We start from the raw sequence: 16,202 nt of genomic DNA on the forward strand, positions 1-16,202 counted from the left end.
GTGTTCATAACACTGTAGCTTTATTACTCTGTTGTCTGTGTATTAGATGACTGTTGATGTGAAGCACAAACCCCTTGGAGATCAGCCATCACTCGAAAGCCAATGACTGGACGTCTATGGTTGTGACTACCTTTTGTGGCGCAAGTTTTAACTCCTCACACTGTTACACGCGGTGTGTTCACTGCTCCAGCATTATCAGGAATAAGAGGGTACTCCAAGAGGAGCCAGAGACCATGTGAAGAGACTTTATCCAAATGGAAATTTTATCTTTCAGGAAATTCACAAAAGAGAAAAAAAAGAAAAGAAAAAAGAAAAAGTGGCGTTATGTCCTGAGCAATAAATGCACTGAATCAGATACCACTGTTATCCAATTGACATAAAAGGAAATTCTTTTATTTGGGATTCCCATTTTCAATTCATGACGTATTCAATAGCTGGAATGGATATAGACTAAACAGCTGCCGACTGCAACACAGATGTATGATATGACAACTGTACAATAACCATCATCAGCCAAATAAAGAGACACAAATGCCAGTTCATGTTACACGATGATGCTATTCTGAAGATGCTGCATTGCCATGATGATTTTTAAGTGTGCGTGTGTGCGCGTGCGTGTGTCATGTCGGGTTTAAAAGCATTAAAAAAAAAAAAAAAAGACCTACCGCAAACTGTGGGGGATACGTAGGATTGGTGAAAATGCCCCAGGCCTTTACCTCTCTCCCCGCCCCCTGCCTTACTATCAGTCGAGGAACTGCAGAGTGTATCTGAACTGGCAGAAACTATTACTTAAACTGTCTGTGCTCATGGAGTAGTCCTGAATTGACATTTACTGCATATATTGCCAAGTAGAAGATAATATTCTATACTGTTGCTATACTGTTCAACAAACAAGAGATTTGAACTATTTTATTCTTACAGTTAATAATTTATGGCACATCACCCATTTTTCTTCCTTGCATGACCATTGTGTATTCCTATTATCCCTGGTCTCTTAATGTAATATTAGCCATGGTATTCACTTTGTATTGTCCAAAGTGTATTTTTTGGAGCCAGATGAATCAAAAATAGTCCTCTCCTCATCACGTGGTACAACGTCTCAGATCTTTACTAACAAAATCCTCCTCTAACAAGGCTTTGGATTGTGCAATACTAATCAAAACAAAGATATATGCGGATGTGGAAAACTGCAATATCACACATTTTTATGGATTCAAAAAACCAAACATGATGTGACTTGCAGTGAATCAGAAATGTGCCTTTAAGACTGGTTCTTACTGGTTACATCAAGATTTTCATGGGCACACACATCAGGGGAACTGGACTTGCTTCATCTGGCTCTACATGCTCTGTGTGCATTATATTGTAGATATGTGATTTTAACTCTTGAAACTGTACATTAAATAGTTAATACACACTTAACTGCGCGTAACGTACTCAGTCTTAAAATACTGTGAGTGTTTCAAACCACCTGACTGACAAAACTCAATTGAAAGGCAGTGGAAGGGCATCATAATAATCTGCTACAGTTCAAACAGTTTTGGTTTTTGTGTTGTTTTTTCTCTGAACTCTTCTCTTTGATTAGATATGGACCAGGTTCAGCTGGGAAGGACAAATGTAATTACACAAAATTTAAATCTAGATGTGATGTCACTTGTTTGTCCTGATGAAGCTGATTAGCTGATTTACAAAACTATACTCAATGCTCCTTAAATTTGACTTTGCTGCTTATTTTGGTTTTAATTTTATTACATTATAGATAGAGAGAAATACTTAATTAAGATTTGAGACCAAGTTTCAAGTTTTCATAGGAAAAAATGACACATCTCATACAAAGTTGGTCACCACACAACCATAGATGTAACAACAACTTATCCCCAAAACGCAGTGCAAATTATTTCAGCATAATTTCTCATTATTTCAGAACTTTTATATACTATCTCACTGTCTTCCTCAGCAGTTGTAATGTGCCCACTTGTTATGGATTTGATTGAAAGGTCAAGAGCAGATACTAAACAAACTTTGTAGTGAGATAACTTTTTTTTTTGTCTGTCAACAATGAACTTCCAGTCCCAAAAGCAAACATGTATTTATGTCGTCTTTACTGAGTCTTATTGGCTGAGATATACACAAAAAGAATAACTGACAATTATTCATCCCAAATTCTACCAACAAAAGTGAATAAACTAGCAAAGTGCAAAGTCCACTCTTCGTTTAAATTTAAAATTTAGGCTGTATAAAGTAAGTCTACAGCAGTTTCAAATATCCTGTCATCACCAGATGACAATTCTGGTGATGACATACTGAAATACTGAGAGCAAATGTTTTTTGTTTTTTATCCATTATAACTTAATCCACATACAACCTTCAACATTTTAAATCCTAAAAAGAGGCTGCTAATTACTACAGATCTGAGTTTCTGTACCAAAAAAAAGTTGGTGCTACATTTTACCAAATGCAAAAAAAAAAGCAGACATTCCATCATTAATAAATACATGCATCCATTATCTCATCTTACATCAGCAAAATGAAAATAAGTTCTTACCCTATTAAGAAAGCTACTTCCAATAACTCATTATGTAGGCTTTGATGGGATAAGTAGCACTGCAATAATTTGAAGTAAAACAACACTGCAAGCTGTTAACCATGTTAATATAATGTGTAACCAAAAATGGAAACAGCTAATGGTGCAAAACAATCATTATGTGAAAATGCAAATCACCTGCACTGTTTTTCATCTCTAATGTAACTATTACAAAAGCATTTCAGAAAGACATTATAATGATGATAAAAATAGCAATGTGTCACAAATGGTCCACTAGTCATTAACGTACATGTATTTTTATGTACATGTATTTTTTTTATATATACTATATATATTGGCCCATTCATTGATAACCGGCTTTAATCCTGGCTGTCAGTGTTCAATATATTTGATTGTGTTGATAACTAAATTATTTTAAATAAAACTGCTCTGTCTCCCAAAGTGCACAAAAGACATACAAAATGGGAAATAAGCCTGAGAGAGAAAAAAAAAAAGGAAATTGTAAATTAGCTTCCCATGCTCTTATACAATATTGTAATCGTGGGACAGAGAGTAGAGAGAAGAGTGCAGTCTGTTCTGGTCTAAAGTTAAAACAAAACAAAAAAACAGAAAAAACATTAAGCTTAAATCATTGTAACACATGTGATTTCATATGTTGTTTCCAGGAAAGAGGAATGCATTTGGTCATAACTGTAAGGAAAATACAATGTTCAGGTAGTGCATTTTGATTAACAGCCTGTGTGATTTTGAAAGTTGGTTTTAAAAGATGTTGGAAGTTTCCAGTAATAAATAATGGATGATTATTTACTCTGGTTTAACTGGAGCAGTTCTTTAAAAGTTATTCCCAGTTATTTTCCCTGTCATTTGTCCCAAATGATACAGTTCTGACCTGGAAACATCCAAGGAAATAATATGCAAGTTAAACACAACTGTAAAATACAGTGTCGTACAAATGACACATAGCCTAAACAATGGGGGGGGGGGGGGGGGGTAACACTGACTTAAGCGTTAACAATAATAGTAAAAAAGAAAAAGAAAGAAAAACGAAAAAGAATCAGTCACTTGTGATTCTAAAACTGGCAGTTCTATTTAATGTAACTTATGTTTAAATAATGACTTTTCAGCATTAGCTGCCCCAGGAATCTGTGGTCTCCACTACAGCCATTACATCAATGTTTATTAACTTAAACAGACTTAACAGTGCCAGTGTTCATTGCTGCCAATAGCTAATTAAAACCTTCAGTCCTCTAATGCAGAGATATGTTTGGATCGTTTAGAAAGTGTCTCAATTATATTATGCATCCAAATGTGCAAATAGCCCACTCCGCACACATGTATCTTAATCAAAACATCTTTAATAGCCAAATTTCAACAATTCTCATCAAAAATGTTTATTTTGTGGCATTTAAAAAAAATACTGGCTGATATATTATCTGATATTTATTTAATGGCCTTGAAAATTCATTATCATTCAGGCTACAGTCTCCACCAATGTTGTATTTCATGTTAATGGAGACACATTGGCAAAACTGCTTTGCAAAACAGTACAATAGGAACAGAAAGCATCATATTAGAAGGGCTGTTTGGGTAACTGTGGAAATTTGAGTTTCAGATCACCACAGATTCAAAGGGCCTTTGTTTAAAAGTCAGAAATAAACATACCAATTTAATTCTCTTGGATTAAGAGAGGATTTTTGGACTATCTCCACATATATAAAAATGTATTTAATGCAACACAAAGTGCACCCAAGTGGCATTAGTGCTAAACAACTGGGAGGTGTATGTGTACCAAAATAAACTGGCTTGCAACTTACAAGAACCTTAAACCTTGTAGAGCCACTAGGACTTTGTTCCACACAGAGGCACAACAGAATAAATTGCAGGGGAGTGTTTGAAAACCGGTGAGGGATTTGCCTTGTTGGGACCTAATGAAACCAACAGAGTGACGGGTGATTGATTCTGGCGGCTGAGGTTCACTGAGAGGCAATTTAGCATTTAGGGTGGGCAGAAATCAGCAAAGTAAGGGTGCTGCAAGGCCTCCTCTGCAGAGATCCTCTGGACAGGATTACATTTCAACAGGTTCTGGGTGAGATCAAAGGAAACAGGTTTTAGTAAGTGGGCAGCAGAATCAAATTTCTCAAAAGCAAAACTGTATATTGGCAGCAAGTGGTAGGGAATTTTTATCTGCTACTTGCACAAACATTAGTCTCTGAAAACAAGTCAGGTTTCTTATTAATTGATGGGCAAGGTTGGAAGAGGAGGTACCTGGAGTAGATCCCGTCCTGTGCTACTTAGTTTGGGGACCACGTTCACCAGTGAGGTGGTGGCTGGATACATGGGATATGGCTACAAGAAGAAGAAGAGGCAGTTATTTCAGTCAAACACACTACTGAGCGAACACAAAATCAGTAACTTTAATAATTTACCTTGTAATCTGGGAGTTTGGTCATCGTTTGCCACTGTTCCTCGGTTGGCGTTCCCAACAATGTACCAAGTGGTTAAAGAAACACCAACTTAGAGCAGTATCCAACTGGTTCATAAATGACTGATCACATAGTGAATCAATAGTTCTGTGTGAGCAAACCTCTGTGCTCCCTCATACCAAACAGTATAAGCAGGAGCTGATTCTGAACCCTACAAATATTGTGAAAAAAGATATCTGAAGATTCTTTTCAACTGGTCGTCCACATCGTTCCCAGGAAATAAAGGCCTTCCGGCATTAGCCAGCTCTAAATAGAACAATAAATGGAAAATGGTTATGTTTATAAAACAAACAATTTATAACATACTAAACATGGTAATACAAAAACTGATACAAAAAACCTATGAAATTGAATCATGACACAGGGAAAAGAAAAACAGCCAAATTTAAAATGATTAATTTCCACAGCGGTCTTGGGCCGTCACTTCGTACTAACTGTACATTTTTTTACTGAAATTAAATGTCTCTTCTTTCCATTTAATAAAACAGTTTTTCACCTGTATTTTAAGAACTGTAACAAATTATTTCAAAGCGGAACAATTATCGACTGCAGAAGTATTAAACCTCTTCAGTATTAGACCTATTCTCTTCTCTGCTTTCTCAGACACCTGCAGAAAGTTTGATAGCCTGTCCTGTCGTTTAGGCATTTGCACACCGAAACCTCTTTGCAATGCAATATGTACGCAATCCAGTGTCCTTTATGAATTGTATTTTATATTATTAGTTGTAACCCAATAGATAGTTCCACAGGCAAGAGAACAAAGCTAGAAAGACAAGAATAAATCAATGTAAGTTTTCAATAATCCCCAACAAACCTGCAAATATGCATCCAGCCGACCACATGTCAATTGAGGTAGAATAAAGTTTAGCACCAAACAGCACATCTGGAGGCCGGTACCACAAAGTCACCACCTACGCACAGATCACAAAGCACAAAGTATAATAATTAGACCAATTAGTCAAATGATCTCAGACAAGCTTATGTTAATACAAGCAGTCAAGGTAATGACTGCTCTCTGAGGTGGGTATCATTTTATACTGACACAGTTTTATTACAAAAAATAAAAAAAGGATTGAACAGCACTGTTGCCGATACGAAATAGTGAACTTACATCTGTGTCTGTGTTCTCGGCATTTGAGTAAGCTGCTGCTTTGTCAGGTGTCAAGTATCTTACAGTTATATTTCACAGGTTTTATGAAAATGTGTCTGGTGAGGTTCGCTGACAGAACAGAGAAGAAAAAAAGTATAAAATAAAACAGAAAATAAAAAGGTATTGTCCCCAAGAGAGTGTGTGGGCAGTTGGAACTGCTTATGTTTCAGGCTGGCAAGTTCATCCCAGTACATTTGTTGTTGTTTTGTTGTGACCACCTGCTGCAGAGCCACTACTAACATTTTTTACAAGTTATTATTACTGAGAAAAGGGGAAGAATAGATGAAGAAGAACAGATGTGTTTTGAGCTTCGAAGTAACTTCTAAGGGTAGCATTTGTTATAAAGCGTCTGGCTCCTAAAACTCTGCTTTTACTGACTGTGTGAGTTTTAATTCAACTTGGTGAATCGTTTGAGGAGTAGACTTTCAACATAAGAGAAAACTCTGTGCATGTTTTTTTAATGCACAAACTGCAAAAGAACATGATGCACTTTACTGATAAACTTCTTCACCTAAAACGATGAACTGCTAGAGAGGTAGCTCTTTGAAAACACATGTCGCCTTAGAAACACAGATGAAAATTGTCATTAAATCTTCACTGTATTAAATTGATGAAGCATGTACAGAATATAGTACATCCCTGGTGTGGAGAGTTGTCTTTTTTTCTCTCATTGAAACACAGTCTCAGGATTATCGATTCTCCAAAATAAAATGACCTCTGAAAATGACCTTCCTTCAAATTCTCAAAGCTTCAAACACTGTTCCCCTCTAGGTTCTCAGTTTAATATATTTTCAGATCAGCAGTGTCACTTCGGGTCAACTGCTCCCCCGATGAGATCAGCTCGCTGGGCCCTAAGGTCAGTCAACCACAACCACTAAACCTATCTGAGACTCGCCTGTCATCGGTCTGATCAACAACCGACAAAAAAAATAAATAAAAGAAAATACAACCCCCTCTTAAACAACATGCTGCTGCTGTGCATCTCACTCTATTCTATCATTAAGTTAATGGCTCCACAATTGAGAATTAAACTGAGGCACAAACTGTGCACAGTGCACACTAATAAAACAACAACATTGTGAAAGAGACCCCACATTTTTGACAGTGTTACAGTTTGCTGGAACAATGCTGCTACTCTAATACCACTTTTAATACTAACATATGGATTTTTATGTCATGTCATTAAACCCTAAAAATGCCTGAAAGTTTCTCTTTATTGATGTTATACTGTTTGGCTTTAAAACTTTTTTAGCATTTGATATGGGCCAGTTTTATTTCATCTCAGCTACATGCACTTACAACTTAAACATACCGAGCATTAATCACACGCTGTAGACTTAAGCTGAATGCAGTCAGTTATTAGCACCTGCTGTGTTAATGATGTACAACCTACCTCTGCTGAGTAACACCTCACGGGAATGCCAAAGGCTCGAGCCAACCCAAAGTCAGCCAGCTTCAGCTCCCCGTTCTGTGTGGCAGAGACACAAGTTACCAAGTCTTTCCATATAATATCAACACACACTTCAAACTCAGTGTATTTCACACAAAATATTAATAACTAGCTGGGTTTCTCACTGGAAGCCATCCAGAGAAAATCGCCACTTTGCTTTTATGTATACATTATGGAAATAGCATTCTGACTGAACCAAATGATTTGCTCACATATTGACAAATTTTAACCAGGCTTCAAGTCAAAGTCCAAATACACCTAAACACTCACTCTGTTGATGAGGAGATTCTGCGGCTTCAGATCTCTGTGAAGAACATTTCGACTGTGACAGAAAGCGAGGCCTTTCAACAGCTGGTACATGAACGACTGCAGAGGAAAAACAGGAAAAATACAAAAACCACACATGACTTATTAATTCAAAGTAAATGTAACGCACACGTTTGCCTAGACAGAATACATATGAAGGCATACTGTCCTTGGTTAAACCCTCCAGGATGATTTCTCACCTTCACAGTTTCAGGGTCTAGATCCCCATTGCAGCTGTCGAAATACTTCTTCAAATCCTGCAATTGATTAGACACATGCATTAGTCTCAGAAGAGACATGACGTGCTTTCATTTTCAGATGACTCTGTCTCACCTGATCACAATATTCAAAAACCAGGGTTAACTTCTTGTCACTGTGCAAAACATCATGTAGCCTGAGGGAGACAAAGCAGCTTTAAGTTGATGCTACTTGACATATAGGTCACATGCAGACTTGAGTAACAACAAGATGCATTCATTTTAAAGCAGACCACTGACCTGACAATGTTTTTATGCTTTAGCTCCTTCAGAAGACAGATTTCTCTCAGAGCAGAGCTGGGAACCCCCTGTAACAGTTCACAGCCACAGATCAGCACCAGCCCACCAACAGCTTGCTAGTCCATCATGTATGCAGCTGATATGGAAATGATGTTAGTATTATAACACACCTCGTCGTCGTCGTCCAACCTCACCCTCTTCAAAGCCACTATTTCGTGGGTTTCTCTGTTTTTGGCCTTGAACACTGTCCCGTAGGTTCCTACAGAGCAGACAAAGTGGAGTTAAATCACAGCCAGCGTGTTGATGAATGGCAAAACCAAACAGCCCTGACATTAGCTAGCTCGACCATCCAGCTAGCGTTGATATCGTAAAAGCCGTGGGGCAGACACCTCCACACGGCTCTTGTCACTAACATACCGGTGTAAGTTAAAGCCTCCGCGCCGTATATGGTTAACCAGGGATTTAATTAACACTAGCGCAAAGCTTTTCAATCTAGCTAACGTTAGCTAGCCCTGCAACTACATTGATGCTATATTAGCAACCCCAGCTAGCTTAAGTTAACTTTAAGAAAAATACCGTATGAGACTTACCCTCTCCGATTTTTTCTAGCTTTTCATATTTCTGCATGTTTGACCAGTGAAGCCAGCCCTGAACCAGCTACCAAACCGACGACTGTCTGACGCCCCGGGCTGGGGTAAATGATGTTGTGGGGTAGCTAGCGTTAGCTTGAAGCTATCTGCACTTGCTACTCCTGCTCGGTCTGCAGCTGCTGCAGCTTGACTTGTTGTTGTCGTCCATCTAGAGGCCACAAGCTGAACTGCAGCGCCATTGAAACTCCCCCAAAAATACAGACTGCAAGGCTGGATGCAGCAACATCATCATACCTGTAGCAAGAAGTCATGGTATACTGTAGATGTGAGGGGCTGTGGTCACAAAGCAAAATGACTGTTTACAAAAGGTAAACTAAGAACAGAGTCTGCAGCTTGATCCAGACTGTAGTCAAACACAGCTGTAAAGGATGTGGACACTTGCTGCTAAATTGATCATTCATAATCTGCTCTCAAACTGCAAGTAGTTTCTACTGCTGTCGGGCTATATTTTGGTGATTTAAGTATATTTCTCATTAGGCCAAATTTGCAATTTCCAATCAACTGTCAACAAGTGGTGGCTAATATTCCCCAGTGTGCAAGACAGCGCTGTCAGCACATAGTGAGTACAGACCTCCAAAGAATGGATAAAATAATAATACGACATAAAAAAGGGGACATTAAAGTTGTACTACATCCAAGTTTTCAGCCTCTAAGGATTGAAAAATGGCTGTATGAATTTTGTAGTGTCCAGTCCAATGGATTGTAGTAATTTAAAAGATGTATTTTATAGACTATAAAACCATATAAAGGTTCCTGTCACCTGTAAGGACAGTTTAATAGCTAACATCTGTATAAGGGAGTTTATAACAGAAGCTTTTTAATAGGTAACAAAAACAGAAGGTTGTAGAAACTGAATCCTGCCAACAAAGCCTGCACTCTTCATTATGGTTCAGTGGTTTGTCTTTTCATACCTGTAAAACATGGAAATTGTTCGTTCTGATCCAAAATAGGAAAGAAATACAGTAAACCCTCATCAAAACAAATTTTCATTTATTTTTATCTTTTCACAATTTATCTTTCTATACAGAATAACAACATAAGTTCTTATTTTATTTAAAGACTGTACAGCAGTTTATTAATCCTCACAACCTGAACCAGTTGGTCCACTTATACAGTGCATTTACATACAGAACTTTCAGAGTTTGTCATGAAAGTAGACACGGAGCCAGTAAATTTGAAATACATTCTCTATCATTCATCATATTCATACAAGAGACCTGTATTCATTTAAAAATAAACTATTATTTATTGTGGATCTAAACGTTGTTTTATTGTAATCATTTCTGTCCTTCAGCTCTTTGCCTGCGGATCAGATCAGAATAAAGTCCTCCTTTGCTCAGCAGTTCCAAGTGAGTCCCAGCCTTAAAAGAAAGGAGAGGAAGCTATTAGATATAATTAAAACCTACATTACACAGTACATTGAGAAGCATCCAATATATCCATATTAATTGCTGACAAGTAGATGAAGTCAATTCTCCTCAGTGCGTTTTTGAACTTGCAAGGTTGTCTAATAAATTAGCCAAGACATTTAAAAGGAGATAACAACACCCTCTATTTCTCTGAGCACTCTGCCACCTCACCTCAACGATGCGGCCATTACTCATGACACAGATGAGGTCAGCCCCTTGAATGGTGCTCAGCCGGTGGGCAATGATGAGCACAGTGCGACCCCTTGTGGCCCTGTCCAGAGCCTCCTGCACCACTCGCTCTGATTCTGCATCCAGGGCGCTGGTGGCCTCGTCCAGAACCAGGATGCTGGGGTTCTTGATCAAGGCGCGGGCGATGGCGATGCGTTGTTTCTGGCCACCTGATAGTGTCACACCTCGCTCACCTAGGTTTTGAAAAACCCGGAGTTTAGTATGTACAATGCCCCGCGATGTCTGAACAGTAGTAAAAGCTGGAGTGAGAGCACTTACCAACCACAGTGTTATAGCCGTCTGGGAAACCTGTAATGAAGCGGTGAGCATTGGCTTGCTTGGCTGCGTTAATGACCTCAGCATCTGTGGCCTCAGGCTTCCCAAAGCGGATGTTCTCCAAGATAGATGATCCAAATAAAACCGGCTCCTGAGCAGAGTGTTGAGAGATGTGGTCAGAAGAGGACAGCCACAAATGTGAACAATTAATATTTCTATTGAACTGACTTATTATTCACATCCCTCTTTAGAAAATGGGGACACGCTAATGATAAGTAATTTTCACCTGATTGATAAATCCAATAACTTGTCCCCTGAGCCAGGACAGGTCAAGTGTTCGGATGTCAAGTCCATCCAGCATGATTACACCGCCGGTCGGGTCATAGAAACGCTCTAGCAGGGACGCCACTGTGGACTTTCCTGAAATGCATTGGATGAATCATCACCATCACTTGTGTTCACTTGTCACACAATTAAAATAAGAATTAATATCTAAGAAATTACCTCCCCCAGATTCTCCAACAATAGCAACAGTTTTACATGGAGGCAAAGTCAAGCTGAATTTGTTCAAAATCTGATGGCCAGGTCTTGTCGGATAACTGAATACATGAAAACAAGATGGATAGATAGTCTCACAGGATGTTTGTGACCAGTAGACGTTACAATTGTTGAAAATCTACTTTAATGAAGATGAGATTCCAACCTGAATGAAATGTTCATGAAGTCCACTCTTCCTGTCAGAGAATGGTACGGGATGCGTCCTCCCCCTGAGAGTGGGATGGTTGGCTCCAAAGCAAGGTATTCAAAAACCCGAGCCCCAGAGCTTAATCCTCTCACCACCTGTAGAACAGGTGCATGTGATATAATCCAACATTTAAAACGTGCGTCACACTACACATGTAGAATTTTTACTCACCTGTCCAAAAAGGATAGAGATACTGGCCAATGACCTGAGCATTAAGACAATACATGAGTTATATACTGACATCAGCTTTGTTTAAACTGATACATTTAATAGTAAATGGTAATATAGAGCAGTCATTGTGGAGCAAGTTGTGTCTTTTACCTCTGAACAGTCTGGGAAGCAACCAGGAAAGACATGAGGTCTCCCGGGGACATTTCATTGCTCGAAATTAAAGTCCCTCCAGCAAAAATAGTTCCCAAAACAATGCCTGCATCAATGACACACATTTCCAAAACAGTATCATTAGTTATATAAATTCTGAAATACAATATGAATCTGAAATCTGAAATCTAATAAAAGTAGGTAATGTGCTCTCACAGTTCAGGGCAATGTTTGACATTCCTTGGAAAATTGCGATTCCAGCCCCAAGATTTTCATTCATTTCACAAGATTTGTCAACCTCACATGAATATAACCTGAAAAGAAAGAGATCATGAAATTCTGTGATACAGAATACTGCCCTGAACATACTATGGCTGTGAATGTATCAGAAAAATACTCTCACTTACTGAAGCTCCCGCTCTTCCATGGCAAAAGCTTTCACTGTTCGCACATTGCCAAGCGCCTCATCTGCCACTCCTGTTGCTTTTGCCACCTTGAATTTAACATAATGTAAAGACACAGTCAGACATCGAGGTGTCAGGAGTCAAGAAACTTGGCACCTAAACATTTGTGGGCCGTAGTGAGAACAGAGCGGTGCTGTGTTAAAAGAGGAGAGGGGACGGTGCATCTGTGACAAGGTCTGTTCTGCTGGTTTATATCTGAAACTTTCTGAATGATGGCCTTTATGATATGGCAGCCACTTGTCAAGGCACTGTGCAGTCTTAATATAATACTTTATTTGATCTTACCTGTTCCTGAGCCAGACGGGACAGTTTACGGAGGAATGAGCCAATGAGAGCTCCAGCTCCCACTAGACAGGGAAGGACCACGACTGTCAGACCTGTGAGTTTAGGGGAGATGACGTAAAGAGAGACAAAACATCCAACTGTCTGGGTAATACTCCGCAGACCCTGCAAGAATGCGAAAAGAGCACAAATTAGAAATTAGAAGGTTAAAATTAGCATGTTGAGTACATGGATATTTTATGTAAATTTACATTTTATACCTGAGAAATGACCAACTTAAAGGATGACTTGAACTCCTGAATGTCAGCAGTCAAACGATTCACCAGCTGTCCTGTTTTATTGGCATCATAGAACGCCACATCTTGTCTGAGACAAGAAAAAGAAAGAAAAACAATTATTAAATTATTATTATTAAAGTAAGATCCATAAGTTACAGAGTAGGTAACTGGTGTAATTACCACATGTGTCTGATCACTGGCTTTGTAAAGTCATGTGTACCTCAGTAAGGATGCAAAAAGGGTCTTTCTCATGTCTGCTGCCACTCTCTCGCCCACCTTTGACAGCAGGATAATGTAGCCAGACGTCAGTAGGCCCTGCACAAAGGAAGTGATTAATGACCAGTGGAACAGATCATTTTCCAGAAAATTGCTGTGACATTTATAATTTTTTCCCCCCTAATGAAAGCAAGTGGAACAGAGCATGTATCAAGAATTTTAAATAAAAAGGAAAAATCTGCAAGCTGCACGACTAGACAAAGTTAGTGAAAGAAAATATATTAATGTAAGGAACACTTTGTAATAAAGTGTAATCCAATACATCAACACACAAATTGCAGCAATTGGGTTACAATATGAAAAGCTTTGTAAATATTGTCCAGGTGTTGCTTTTATTGCATTCTCCCTCTCCAATTCTTCTCAGTTAATTTACAGAGAAGTACGTGTCCAGTTATCTTCCACTACAATACGTTGCAATGGGCTCTATGCACAGCTCCACTACTTCCTGAACTTAAGGCTGCTCTTTTATTTCCTGTCTTACATTACTGGACAAACTGATTAATCCAGGTGTGTCTGAGTAGTCACAATCGTCAGACACACCTGGATTAATCAGTTTGTCCAATAACATAAGACAGGAAATAAAGGAGCTGCCTTAAGTTAAGGAAGTAGTGGAGCTGTGCATAGAGCCCATACTTATTTCAATAGACGCCTTATGGAACGACCTGAAGGTATGGCTTAGAGCCAACCAAACGTGTAATCACCTTTAATGTCCTAACTGCATGCTTCTAATGTACTGCTCTGTCTGTCTCTAATGTACTGACCTGTTTTAACATATATTAGTACTAGTAATGTGTTGTAATATCGTATGTATCTATGCTATTTTCTACTTAAAATGTATACTAACCTTTTGTATTGTATTGTATTGTAACACCAACCTGCCTAGAGGACTCCAGATGGAAATTAGCCCACGGGCTACAATCTGGCACATTTGCACGTACTACAGTACATGTTTTATTAATGTGCACTGTCCTGACTTCTAAATAAATAAATTACAAATTACAAATTACAACACCTTGTCAGTTAATCATAGATATAAGACAATAATACTACACTTGCTCAGAGCTACTGCACTTCATTGTAAGACCCTGCTCAGCATAGTTACTGTAGTTCACCACTGACTCATAGACATAGTCGAAGTACTGGCATACTAAGTTGTGTAACTACTTACTTGGATGCCATAGAGTCCAAGCAGTTTCATGGCAGGACCTCTTATCTCATGGACATAATTCCCAGTGTGTTCTCTGAGGAAACTAGCAACAATATTCACCAGATCCCCAAGCAGCAAGGGGATTTGAATGTTCAAAATAGCTGCGCCAAAAGCAAGCTGAAAGGAAAATGACCCGTTTAGTTGATTCGTATTATTAACATGTATTGCATAATCATTTTTAAATTCATTAAGACTTACCACAACAGCCCCAATGAGAGCAAAGACCTGAGGTTTGACAAACTCCCACAGGATGTCCCATTTGAACTCGGGCACTGGGTTTTTGGCTACAACTTCCACCGGGGTGTTATTATTCACATCCGCCTCGCAGTAAGCTACATGGCACCACAGCCGAGCAGAGACAGCGAGCACCGCTGGTCCCAGGATGAATTTAAGAGCTACTCCTGGCGGTTTGGATGTTCGCGTGGCAGACTGGCGGACAGCCCTCTGACTGAGGCTCCAAATTCGACTGACAGCATTTCCTGGCTGTTGTGTGGAGCTGTATCCCTTAGATCCTGGAGACATATACCATCTGGATACAACAAAGAGTATTAATACAATCAGACATTGAGTAATCTAAATCATGGCCACTTTGCACAGCCAGTTTAACAAAAGCAATGCTTTGAAGAACAATCAGTATTTAGTCTGATGTGAATCTGGGCAATTACCATTATCCGGTGAACCTGCTTATAATCATCTGAATTAACTGATATTAATTAATCGTTATCTTATATTGATGTAGCTCTCAGAAGTAAGGGTCCAAATTGACATGGATATAAAGGTCTACATTTTGGAGTTGACAAAATCTGATAATTATAGTTCAGCCTAAAGCCTTATCTCGCAAATCAGTTCAGTACATTTTTGCTGACAAACAAACCAGATGAAAACATGACCATGGTAGCAGGGGAAACTAATGATACGTTTTAAGATACATCCTGAGCTGCACATTTAAAAAACAAATGGTTAGTATAATCTAGTGAAGATGTGACACTATATTAGGAAGAGAAACAATTACAGCCACAAATAAACTTTTACACTATATACCAGTATGTGCATAAGAGCACTACAGGTGAGGCAGCAGCACACGTGAGCTGGAGCAGGCCAGAGGTTGACAGTGACTTCTTGAACCATTAATCAGCTCCACTGTCTGAATATATCTGTTTATTTACAGTTCAGTTCAAGTTCAAACAGCTGCTGACTACCTTTTGACCGACTAATCGATTGATTTTCTTTTCATCTCTAATCCAACTCAAACACACAGGTATACCTACTTATTTATACCTGGATACTAAGACTACTGTGACACGGTGCACTGTCTAGTAATTAAAAGTAGGCCAAGCCTGTCAGCACGGATTAATTAACGCATATATTGAACACAGACCAGCTGTCATTTGCTAAAGTAGCAACAGGTTACATTACCCTACCGTGACAGTTTCCATATGTCTGCTGTTTTATTGCACCGCGTGTACAGCGACACTGAGCGCGCTGAAGCAGCGATGCTTGCTTTACTGCAAAGAATATGAAACATGTTTTATGCTTATTTCAATGACACCAAGCTCAATAGGTCACAATAATCGTTAAGCGTTACAGTAATCCAGAGACAACCCGTAGGCTGCCATGTTGAAAGTGACCCAGAAT

The 16,202-nt window shown here is 38.9% G+C and overlaps 3 protein-coding genes across 5 annotated transcripts in view; 1 reads left to right on the top strand and 2 right to left on the bottom strand.

Annotated features, from left to right (window-relative positions):
* The window catches only part of asic1c (acid-sensing (proton-gated) ion channel 1c), a 96,093-nt gene extending 95,815 nt beyond the window's left edge, over positions 1-278 (top strand). For all 3 annotated transcript variants that reach the window (XM_085805634.1, XM_085805635.1, XM_085805628.1), the window contains exon 11: positions 47-278. In XM_085805634.1, coding sequence (XP_085661760.1) covers positions 47-50 — 4 coding nt within the window. In that variant the 3' untranslated portion in view covers positions 51-278. The remainder of the gene's footprint in view (positions 1-46) is intronic.
* Positions 279-3,883: 3,605 nt separating this feature from the next.
* Positions 3,884-9,233, bottom strand: cdk5 (cyclin dependent kinase 5). Its single transcript, XM_085805636.1, has 12 exons — positions 9,022-9,233; positions 8,602-8,690; positions 8,432-8,499; positions 8,268-8,328; positions 8,135-8,191; positions 7,899-7,994; positions 7,572-7,646; positions 5,843-5,939; positions 5,203-5,274; positions 4,972-5,030; positions 4,811-4,891; positions 3,884-4,627 (listed from the first exon to the last, which is right to left on the bottom strand). The coding sequence occupies exons 1-12, from the start codon at positions 9,056-9,058 to the stop codon at positions 4,541-4,543; spliced, it is 879 nt and encodes a 292-aa protein (XP_085661762.1). The 5' UTR covers positions 9,059-9,233; the 3' UTR covers positions 3,884-4,540.
* Positions 9,234-10,050: 817 nt separating this feature from the next.
* Positions 10,051-16,192, bottom strand: abcb8 (ATP-binding cassette, sub-family B (MDR/TAP), member 8). Its single transcript, XM_085805638.1, has 16 exons — positions 15,989-16,192; positions 14,766-15,096; positions 14,529-14,684; positions 13,305-13,399; positions 13,067-13,172; positions 12,810-12,971; positions 12,468-12,553; positions 12,277-12,374; positions 12,061-12,166; positions 11,911-11,944; positions 11,698-11,834; positions 11,499-11,593; positions 11,281-11,414; positions 10,998-11,145; positions 10,662-10,912; positions 10,051-10,442 (listed from the first exon to the last, which is right to left on the bottom strand). The coding sequence occupies exons 1-16, from the start codon at positions 16,090-16,092 to the stop codon at positions 10,359-10,361; spliced, it is 2,127 nt and encodes a 708-aa protein (XP_085661764.1). The 5' UTR covers positions 16,093-16,192; the 3' UTR covers positions 10,051-10,358.
* Between the last annotated feature and the right edge of the window lie 10 nt (positions 16,193-16,202).

The sequence above is a fragment of the Trachurus japonicus genome, chromosome 17 (assembly GCF_045865225.1).
Source record: "Trachurus japonicus isolate A0001 chromosome 17, Traja_1.0".
NCBI classification, from domain to species: Eukaryota; Metazoa; Chordata; class Actinopteri; order Carangiformes; family Carangidae; genus Trachurus; species Trachurus japonicus.

Coding starts and splice junctions, on each gene's coding strand:
- cdk5 (XM_085805636.1), bottom strand. CDS start 9,058: ATGCAGAAATATGAAAAGCTAGAAAAAATCGGAGAGG. Junction 8,329..8,431: donor AAGCATAAAAACATTGTCAG/GTCAGTGGTCTG, acceptor TGTCTCCCTCAG/GCTACATGATGTTTTGCACA. Junction 4,628..4,810: donor CAGGACGGGATCTACTCCAG/GTACCTCCTCTT, acceptor GATCTCACCCAG/AACCTGTTGAAATGTAATCC.
- abcb8 (XM_085805638.1), bottom strand. CDS start 16,092: ATGTTTCATATTCTTTGCAGTAAAGCAAGCATCGCTGCTTCAGCGCGC. Junction 13,400..14,528: donor TTGGACTCTATGGCATCCAA/GTAAGTAGTTAC, acceptor TCCTTTGTGCAG/GGCCTACTGACGTCTGGCTA. Junction 10,443..10,661: donor GTAATGGCCGCATCGTTGAG/GTGAGGTGGCAG, acceptor CTTTCTTTTAAG/GCTGGGACTCACTTGGAACT.